The 11503-nt window shown below is 30.9% G+C and overlaps 1 protein-coding gene across 2 annotated transcripts in view; it reads left to right on the top strand.

The window, feature by feature from the left end:
- Positions 1-11503, top strand: part of LOC143244954 (proline-rich protein 5-like) — a 28507-nt gene extending 17004 nt beyond the window's left edge. The window contains exons 4-10 of one of the 2 annotated variants that reach the window (XM_076490563.1): positions 175-232; positions 3521-3612; positions 4532-4610; positions 6357-6421; positions 7877-8042; positions 8833-8935; positions 9187-11503. In XM_076490563.1, coding sequence (XP_076346678.1) covers positions 175-232; positions 3521-3612; positions 4532-4610; positions 6357-6421; positions 7877-8042; positions 8833-8935; position 9187 — 564 coding nt within the window. In that variant the 3' untranslated portion in view covers positions 9188-11503. Of the gene's footprint in view, positions 1-174; positions 233-3520; positions 3613-4531; positions 4611-6356; positions 6422-7876; positions 8043-8832 lie in introns of both variants that reach the window. The other variant, XM_076490571.1, reaches the window with a different exon arrangement.

An 11503-nucleotide genomic window follows, 5' to 3' on the forward strand; every position in this document is an offset into this window, starting at 1 on the left:
GGCAACAAACAAACAAATACAACTATATGACCTGATAATCTCACTGGGCCTGATACACCCTTCGTACCTCATCCAGGTATTGTTTGTTATCTTGTTCTTTGTATGAAAGTGTAAACAGTTTAGTAACTTTATAAAATATATTAAAATTATCTAATTTAGATCCTCTCCTTACAGTTACAAATACTTACCAAAGGAATGATCATCGTTAGAGAAAATATTCGCCAAACACAAGGTAAACGTTGATGTTTATGTAATTGGCACATGAAAGTAATTGAAACAATGTGTGTTGTATCATTCTTAGCAAAAACAATTATCCTCAAACACACAGACACACACACATATATATTTATATATATAGACATTTATATCTGACTTTATTTTTGAAACACTCAAGTCAGCCTTTCTATGGGTTTTACAAATGCTTAACGTTTGAATAAAACGTAATTATTATTAACTTTTGACCAAAGAAATCAATCCACAATCAGTAGTCATCATCCGGCATCTAATGCGGCTATTATCTAACGATAGTTAAATTCATAGTATCTCTTATAATGCATTTGCAGCTGAAAGTACGTGATAATTTATTTCTTCTGAGATTTCCCATTAAGGAAGCACAAACTGTATAAAGGACGATGATAAATAAGGTTGCTTTTCTTCCTATCTTTTGTCATTAAGTCCCTAACTTCATACCCTGCTTTATGGAATTTAACAATTGACTCACTTAACTGATTAAGTACATTTTAAATTGACAGTCAGAAGTCTATACAAGAGTAGAGATGTGCCTCATTTCAGGTCTCTTTTTGTTCCTCTTCTAGCAAAAATCTTCAAACAAAGTAGCTCTTGTACATCATTGGACGGTTTCCAGTTATCGTACAATAAAATATGAGATTACCAAATCTAACATGCTAACATGCACATACAAACAAATAATGGATCATCTGTATAGTGAGATAGTTTGTAACTCGTGATTTATTTGATTATAGAAAACAGATATTAGTACGAATAGTGTAGTAAATATGATCGGGAAAAACTTAACTTATGGATAAGATTAATAATAATATTTTCTAAGTATTCAATCGACAGCTATACTTTGTTGATGATATTAATATAATGGCTCCTATCACTGCGTTACATTATATTTATAAAGCTCTTTGTTATGCAAAACCTGGTAATTAATAATAATAATGGGCGACAGTTCTATTTGAAATTATAAAATAACCAGTATTCTGGTTCAGCTTAAGTAAGTTATGGCCTCAGATTGTAAACGAACAAGCCCTAGTTTATGCTGAAGATATAGTTTTTTTACTGGCCCTTGCTGAAATCTAAAAATAGTTCGACTGGTAGACTACCACACACTCACCGATGACGTACACCATTACATTTGATTTATTCGGCGTTGTTAAATCGCATGTTCTTCCACTCGTGTCAAAATGTTCCATATCATAAAATCACTATGACTGTACTTACAAGAAGAACACGTAAGCTAATAAGCTACATGTGATATTTTCAACGAAGAAAAAGTTTTTATTTGTGAAGAAATACACCATAAGACGTTCCAGGCTCAAGAACACATCGGAGATATATAACTGGGTATTCTTTACGAAGTAAAGTGCATAGCCATTTTTAAACGCACAAAATATACTTCGTGTCACGTGGCATGGTTATATAAACTGGACATTAGAAAATCCATACTTAAAAAGCTTACTAGTATTTCACTTGCTCGAATAACCCCGAAAATTTTCATCTATGAGATAAATATATGCAAATATTTGTAGTATATAAAATTTATGAAGTTGCACACTTTTTTGATTCTTTGTTTTTTGAATTTCGCGCAAAGCTACACGAGGGTTTGTTTGTTTGTTTTGTTTTGAATTTTGCGCAAAGCTACGCGTGGGCTATCTGTGCTAACCATCCCTAATTTCGCAGTGCAACTAGTCATCACTACCCACCGCCAACTCTTGGGCTACACTTTTACCAACGAATAGGGGGATTGACCGTCACATTATTAACACCCTCACGGCTGAAAGGGCGAACATGTTTGGTGTGACGGAGATTTGAGCCCGCAACCCTCAGATTACGAGTCGAGCGCCTTAACCACTTGGCCATGCCAGGCCTTCCCTTCTTCGTAGTAACATTCACGTGCAGGTTGAACTAAAACGTGGTTTAGATACTCGACTCCTAACTCGAGAGCCGCGGGTTCATATTCCAGTCACACCAAACATGCTCGTTCTTTCAGCCGTGGGGTCGTTATAATGTGATGATCTTACACTGTTAAATTAGGGACGGCTAGCGTTGTTAGTCCTGGTGTAGCTTTGGGCAAAATTTAAAAACCAATCAAACAAACTAAAACGTGGACTGGGTTTCCTGAAGGCACAGTTAATATGTAACTTGTATGAGTAAATTAAAAGCCACTGAACGTTTTCTTATTGTAAACTTTAGATTCAAATTTCTACTAATATAATCAAAAATGCAAGCTTATGATCTTGCTGATGATCGGCAGTAAACTTAGTAGTTTTACGTTCACTCTTCAGATAGTCCGAATGTGAAGCATATGCTTTTGGTTCTTAAGAATGGTAAAAGTATTATATGTATACATCCGCTAAAGTATTTAAAATATTCCAATTGTTAAGTAAGAGATTAGTTGAAGTAGACAGTATAGAAACCATTAGGTTTCATGACGGACCAAAAAGGAGGAGGAAAAACTAGCTTTACTTCCAAAATTCACCAACTTCAAAAATACAAACTTTGGAATGCATAATCCATTATAATTTTCATTAACAATTAAGTTTACACGAAACAGTAACGTTTATTCTAGTATACAAAAATTAATCGTAAAATTAGCACAATAAACCTTGTAATCAAACTTTAGATTTTCTATTTTGTTATAAAATTAAAAACTAATGATTTGCAAAAGGCCCCCATTGGCACAATGGTACGTCCGTGGATTTATAACGAAAGAAATCGGGTTTCGATGCATGTGGTGGGAAGAGCATAGATAGCCCATTGTTTTTGATTGTACTTAATTTCAAAGGAAACCATAACATCTTTCGTGTTTAAATTTATAACGTGTTTTGAGATTACTTAAAATTAGTCTGATGCTGACATTATTACGATACGTTATTATCTTTTAAACATTAGTAATTTCAATCGACAGTAAATAGTATTGTGAGGAAATAATGTCTTTGAATTGCATATTATTTTCTACATCAAATTAATATGAAAGATGTAGATTTCTACCTAAGTTGCTGTATAGCTGTTTAACTATTTTTGTATGGCTTTTAATAAGATTGATAAGATGGTATTACTTTTAAAAATTGAGAAAATCTCAGTATGACAATAAAACCCCAAAACACTGTTATATAAATATGTAAAGTTGTCATAGTTTTCAAGATATTGAAAACATTTGTTACATGTTTGCAACAGAGATACCTTGTGGTACTTAATGTTCATTTTTAGTTTTAAGAATAACAGAATGGTAACGATTCAGTTGTTATCAAAAATGTCTCCTATTTTTCAACAGGAAAACCTTTGCTCCAGTGTTTAGAAGAAGCTTGGAACAATCTCTTTACAAATATCTTACCTTTATTAGAAGCAGCTTTGTTCCTTGTGAAGGTACGTAAACAGTCTAGCTTTAGTCCATTTGATAAACAAGAAAATAGGATCAAAATAATGATATAATGTTTAGTGATAGAAAGTTGAGAGAGATTACTACTTAATAAAACTTAATAAACGTCGAGACACTGAAACTACATTATATAAACGCTAGTAAGTGTCTTATAGTCATAAAAATATACTGTAATGGATGTAGTGTGTGTCAGTATGGATATATATAACCATGACTCCTTCGCCATCTATTGAGTAGCACCACAAACAACAACAACGACAAAAAAAAAAACATATTTTGTGTATTGAAGATTCAGACTTTCAGAAAACTAACTGTGATTACTTTAAACACTCATTTTGTTTTATAACAGAATGCTATTTTAAATAAAACTACTCTCCTCACAGCAAGAACACGACTTTCACTAGGGTTGGACTATATCTCTTTATGTAGTTTTTAAATTTAGTAATGAGAAACTGGAGTTCATAAAAAAGCTTTTGTTTTATCCAATAAACGATACCACTTTAAATACATAAAAACATTAGTTTCTATCAGTAAAAGTTATGACAATTTTGAGACACGTACATTGAATCATTTTGATGCAATGAGTTCCGTGTGACTAACTAGCACAATCCGAACACTTTTCTCAGACAATAGGAAAAAAAGGCCCTTTTTTAAAGAAAGAAAATGTTCATTTGTTCAATAAAGAATGAATGCTATTGCTAATAATTACCAACTCAAATTGTCGCCGGTAGGGTGACGTTTCTACTAGTAAACAATAATAATAAATACTGAAAAGCTTTCAGCATAAAAACTTGTACATATATCACAGCGTATGGCGAAAGAAACGTTGCAAAAATGGATTTAACATAAATCAATTAGAGCTTTGGAAACATGTTACATATTAATACATATTTTTCTATCTTTCAGACGAGAGGTAATGTCACTATTCGTCAGACAACTCTTGCTGCTTTCAGAGATGTAGTTCTTTTAAAATTAAACATGGAAGGTAAGTTTGCTCTGTTATTTGAACACAGTAGAATAAAGAATAAGTATTTAAGAGTTATTAAATAGTCTTGAGACATTCGGATATCATATATGATATAAAGTAATTCAGAAATATTTATTGCATTTTTTTTCATGAGTCTCTGACCTTAACTTCGATATAATTTCTGAATATCCAATGTTGGAACATTTCCTAAGTGTAATATTGCAATATAAGAATCTGATTAAGTCGATACTGTTGGAGAAATGTTTTATTCTGTTAAATAGAATTATATCTTTGTACATATCCAACTTTGGAACATTTCCTGAGTGTAATATCGCAATATAAGTATCTGATTAAGTCGATGTTCAGAGAGAAATGTTTTAATTCTGTTAAATAGAATTATATTCTTGAACAGACTGTGCAAAGATGAGAATGATTTAATAATCTGTGTTTCTTATTTCGTTATTAAGATTTGTTTTCTAATGGATTATTTCAAAATACCCTAAACAATTCTGACTTTTAATACGACTTTTACGACACACAAATCAAAGCTATTTAGATATTGGTTGCAAACGTTAGCTTCTATTTACTTATTGAACATGTTGTCTCTTTGTGTTGACTTTATTAAACATACAAAGTAATATCAAGGCTAAAGGTTTATAAACAACAGACTTAAGGTTTCCTAACGTATTACCCAATGACCGTAAAACGAAGGAGCACCATTCCATGTTAAATGCTCGTCAAAAATAACAATATGGTGTTTTGATGCAGATGGTTAAAAGCTAACACAGAATAAGGTTTAAAAAGAGACAAAAATACTTCAATGTTATACTTCAATAATTGTGTTTTCTTGGAAATAGTCGTTAATTATTAATAAATGACCTTGAGATTCATCAAAGGAGCCTACTTTTGCCACAGTTGGTTTTGGTGGTTCACTTATTTCTTTATGACAGTTGTTCTTTTACTATGTTTAAGTTGCTAATCAGAAATATGTCTGGTTTTACTGATAACATAATTATCACATATAATTAATTACGTATGTCGTAAGACATAATTTAGTCTTATGTTTCTAACATTACATTCCTCATATGGATTGTCAAACAACAAGAATGTAGCGTTAAAAAATGTAATAGGCCTAACATAATATTTTATGACAAATATAATTAATTATATTGAGCTTCGTCAGCTTCTAAGAGGCACCACATCATAATTTTTTTTATTATCATGCATATTCTTATACACTACATATTCAAGTTGATAAAGTGTTTGCCAAAAAAAAAACAACCTCAAAGATTATTTAGTTAAACTAAAATAAAATATGATTCAAACCAAAAGTTATCAAAAGTTAAACACGAGCATTGGAAGTAAATAAGAAAAAATATGAAGTCTTCTCCGGTTTTTATTGTTTGTTTGCAAGATGTCAACTACAATATTTAATACTCCAAACCAGAGATAACATAAGAGAAAAAAGATAACTGGCCGCTTAACTTGTGTAATTTTCACAGAAAGATGTTATGATAACAACTACATATTTTGTAAAAACTGATAACTCATCAACTTGGAAAGATAACATCAAGAAATTTATTCCCTGGAACATACAGTATGTCACGTGATGTAAGTTACATCAGAATTAACAACTGCATATTACACTCCCCTTTTATACCTATAATATATATATATATATAAAAGGGGAGTGTAATATGTATATATATATTAATGAGGATATTAATGTTTTATTATTATTTCTGTTTGTATATTTTTCGTTAGATGTTCTGTCCTCCGAGCTTATTGAAGTAACACCTGGTGTAAAGCATATGTTGCTTATACTATATGTAAGTATTGTTTAAATTGAATGTTTTTAATTGATTTTCTTAGTTAATCTATAATAAAAGAAATATATTGAATGCTAGTCGTCGCGGATGTATACATACATGTTTCAAACACAATATGTACGAAATAGTTTTACTGACCAACTCATGGTTCTTTTTCTATCTTTATTTAGTTTGATAAATACTGACTAAATTTTGCATTAAGTGCTTGACCTCTATATTAATAGATCAACTTCATAATTTCATGGTTAAAAATAAGCTTTCTTGAAATTTATCTCAGCAGATGGTATTACGTCTTATGCCAAATGACGTTTTTGTTGTTCTTGAATTATATTACAAGTATCATATGAATTAATACGGATAGATAGTTTTATATGCAAAAGAAAAATGGTTTATTCAATTTGTAAGAAACCAAATGAAGGACGAGAATATCCAACAGGTTCCCCTTCCCTTTTGCTTTCACTCCTTATCTTAAATATAAGATTGGGTTATATATGCAAAAACGGCTCGTTTGGGTTGAGAAAATATTTTACATAGAAGAGCAAACGTTTCGACCTTCTTCGGTCATCGTCAGGTTCACAAAGAAAGAGGCAACTGACCGGAAGTTGACCACATGTTTGAAAGAGGTTGTGCAACTGAGTGTCGGAACGTAGCGTGTTCCGCTCTTCTATGTAAAATATTTTCTCAACCTATACGAGCCGTTTTTGCATATATATTTCTCTACAAGTGGGTTTTCTCGACATCACTGATTAAGATTGGGTTAATAAATAAAGTGGAACAACCGAGATAACTTATTTCTCATTGTGTAGCTTTGCGCAAACGAAACAGAAAGTAGTTCTGTTTAGGGCGCTCTCTATTGGGACATAACTGAAATGTAATATTGTAGGCAAACTGGATTTTATATATTGTATTTTTCCAAAAACTGAGATTTTTTCGGTTCACATGCATTGTTAATAACTTTATATACTTTCTACGCTATTTTTATTTATTACCATTTATCTAGAAAGTTACTGAAAACTCTAAAATTACAAACATCTCTAAGAAACTGAATTTCTAGAAATATACCAAAGTGCAGTTGTGATGATATATATACATTCAGTAAGAGATAAACAATACCATATATCGTTATAATTGCCACAAACAAACTGGAATTTAAAGTAAAATCAGTGTGCGATTAGTAAACTTATTTTAATTTCTTATAATTTTCGTCCAGTGTTTAGAAGTTTAATCAATGGGTTATAATTTGAATTGGCTACAAATTATATCCAAAAATATATAAATCATAAGCAAGTAATTATTGAAAAATTCAGCAACTTCCAAATCTTTGAAACAGTTTCATCAAGATATTTAGTTAACGTATCGACTTTAAGTTAGAGTAAATGCATCAAAAATGACCATGAGTGATTCGTGAAGAACTTATTTTTTTCTTCTTGCCATTGACTTCCACTATTTTTGAAGAATGTCAATGACACTTTTCCACCAAACAAGAACAAACTTCGTCTAGAATCCCTGTTAGCTAGAGTGATTGTACCATTGTTAGGATTTAAAGGATTGTACTATGGAGAAACTGAGCCTCTGGTCGAGTCGTCAGAACCACAGCTGATAGCGAGACGAAGGTCGAGTGGTAAGGTTTTAATTTTACTTCCTCTGCTCACAAAATAAGACCAGTTAAATAATGACAATGAAATTAACTTGTTACATCTTCATAGGTACATTAGTAAAGAAAGAGCAGTAATATGTTATATAAATACTGTTATGATTTTTTTTTGCGCCCAAAGGTCAATATAAATAAACGTTTTGTAGTGAATGCTATTTACGTAAATTTTTATAACCTCAAGTGAGTGTACACAATGTTTATGTTGATGAATGTAACAAACATTTGTAATGTTTACTTGCCAGAAAATACATTTATGATAATTTTTGTCCGATTCATTACATCTAACAATAAAATGTGGTTTTAGTCCTATGTATCTTACTTCTTGTCAAAAACTGACCAATCACTTTAGAAGATAAATGAAGCTCATAACATAATTGGCAATGCTTCTTGACGCTGTAAACGTAAGAATCGTACGATTAGAAATTTTCATAGTCCTCTGATAACACAGCGTTAAATCTGGAGACTTATAACGCTAAAACTTGGGATTCTATACCCCTGATGGGTACAGCATAGACAGCCTATCATGTAGAGTGTTCAGAGCACAGATAATAGCTTTGTGCTAATAAAAAATAAGAAAAGAGCAAAGAAACAAACGAAAATATTTCCATCTAGTGACAAAAAGTTAAAAGATTTGACTTTAGTAATACTTTGTACCTTAGGATTTTATTAAGTTTTGTTAATGTTTCCCTCATCATGTTATGTTTCAGTTTCGTTTTCATCTAGTATTAAGACTTGATATTTGTGTATCTTTCTCCAGATGGGAGTCGCCGAATCTCCCGCCCACTCAGCATCCAACCTCAGCAAGTGGACACTTTAAACGAAATGTTCTTAAAAGCCATCAGAAAGCAGCAGGAAGGATAGTAAGTTCTGAGAGCAAAATATTTATAGGTCAGTCAGTGTGTGCAGGAATCAGTTATGAACTTGCCAACAACATGAACTCAAAAGCTTGTATTGTAATGATTAACTTCAATTATAAGATTTCTTAGCAATTTTCAATTTCAGAAATTCTTAAAACTTTTATACGATTATATATAGAGGATCCTTACCATATAAATATAGAGGACCCTTACCATATAAATTACTTATTTTATTGTCACTTATTGCTTTCAAGGTTTCTTACTACATGAGAGAACTTCATGATTCTTCGGCACACGAGTCAATTTCGGTGTTTCTTGCAACTGAGACAACTCAGAGGGCCTTTGTCACTTGAATGGTTCCTTACAGAAAGATCTACTTCAAAGTGCTTTGCTCTGTAAAGTGTTTCAAGGTTCCTTTTCACATAAGTTAATTTCAATATTTTTTTGCTAAATTCTTAAGGGTACGTACAATCGACAATTTTCGACAGTGATATGAAGTGTTCCTTGTTGAGATTTTCGAAATGTGACAATTGTTGGCTCTGAGAAAACCAATAAAACATAACCTGTTAATTAAGAATGATGAACATCTTTAATACTTGCTCCAGAAAATACACAATCTTATCAGGAGTAGATGGAATACTTCGTATTTCCAGAACTGTTTTATTTCTCATGATGTATCCATGTTAAGAGAGAAGTATCCGTCAAATATATGACTATATAAAAATCTATATAGGTCCATACGTTGTCTTTCATGATTGACGAGTTTAAATGGTTAATGATATATTCTTGTAAAACTTTATGAGCATGCATGTCCTATAAAACAATATTAATGTGTTCTCAGTACAATATGTATCTTAATTATTTTAATTCATTCACTGTTTAATTTGCTACCAAAAAATAAACATTTAAAGCCATAATAAGATATTTAAGAAGGTTATACTGATATTTAAAAAGTATAAAGACGTCTCAGCTGTAATAGTGAAGTAAAAAAGTGCCAACATAGAAATTCCCTGGCGTAAAATTAATTGCTGTTTGTTGAAAGCATTTAAAAGGTAGGAAAATACATAATATATTGTAACTTACAATAAAGTTTGCCCCTAGTGGCCCAGCGGTACGTCTGGGGACTTGCAACGTTAAAAACCGGGTTTCAATACTCGTGTTTTGCAGAACACAAATAGCTTATTGTGTAGCTTTGTACTTAATTAAAAGCAAAACAAAAACCATATAGTCTATACCCACCCACCAGAACAATACAAAATTTAAATGATATTGACTGTAAAGAACATGTACAACGTCGAGACCTGTTTCCACTTAAATTTAGTATTGCTTCTTAGTCTCTGTAACGATCAAACCCCCTCAGTGATAGGATTTCAGACAATTGTTTCCTCCTGTTAGCTATAAAAACGTAAAAGTAGTTTGTTTTTTTTCCAAAACATGATTCATTGATATTTAACTGTAGAAGATTAGTAGTGATGTTTAATCTCACTGGATAAGCACTGTACATCCGTTGTTCTGTCACTGGGACCACATTCTCCATTTTTAATTGTGCAAAATCTGGTGGTCATGTTTACGTTTACTGCACCCCATTACAATTACATTAAAATAATCACTGCAAAAGATTGATTGAGTCAGTATTAGAAAACGCACTTTCACAACTTTACACATCTGTATGTAGATGTCAGCTTACGAGTCTATGTTTAACCAAACTATCCATTTGTTAAACCAATGTATCAAAATATGAATTCTAATGTAAATCGATAAAATTATGATGTTATACGACTAATTTCACTCTTTATGGTTGTGGTTCTGAAAATCTGTATATTGTAAATATATTTTTTATGTTAATACTGAGAAATATATTTTCTGTACTTCTAACTGCATTTGTGATTATGTTTATGTGAAATATAAAATATAACTTCTTTTATATCGTTCTATTTGAGTGATAAGAATAACTTTTGATATTTAATGTGACGATAAGGAAAATAAAACTTTAAAATATAAGGTAAATGTTTTATATTAATTTAATACACACACACATATTATATATATATATACACACATATTATATATATATATATACATACACACCCACACACACATATTATATATATATATATACATACACACCCACACACATATATATATATATATATACATACACACCCACACACACAACACACACACATATATACACACACACAATCATATATATACATACACACAATTATATATATACATACAAACAATTATATATACATACATACACACAATTATATATATACATATACATACACACACACACACAAATTCAAAAAGAAAATATTTCTTTGTACATTTAATGACGATTTAGATTTTGATAACATTAATATAAAACGGAAACAAGATTTAGTGTTTTAAAATGGTTAAATATTTAAGTTCTCTTTAAATATTGAGTGGTCTGTGTATAGTTTTCTTATAGTTTAATAAAACTATGTTATTTAAACACAATTAATAAAACTGGATGTAATTTTAGCATAACTAATAAAAAAAGTATGTTATTGTCGCCTATGTGAACAATAAATATTTTTTCAG

Source organism: Tachypleus tridentatus, chromosome 1 (genome assembly GCF_004210375.1).
Source record: "Tachypleus tridentatus isolate NWPU-2018 chromosome 1, ASM421037v1, whole genome shotgun sequence".
Classification (NCBI taxonomy): domain Eukaryota; kingdom Metazoa; phylum Arthropoda; class Merostomata; order Xiphosura; family Limulidae; genus Tachypleus; species Tachypleus tridentatus.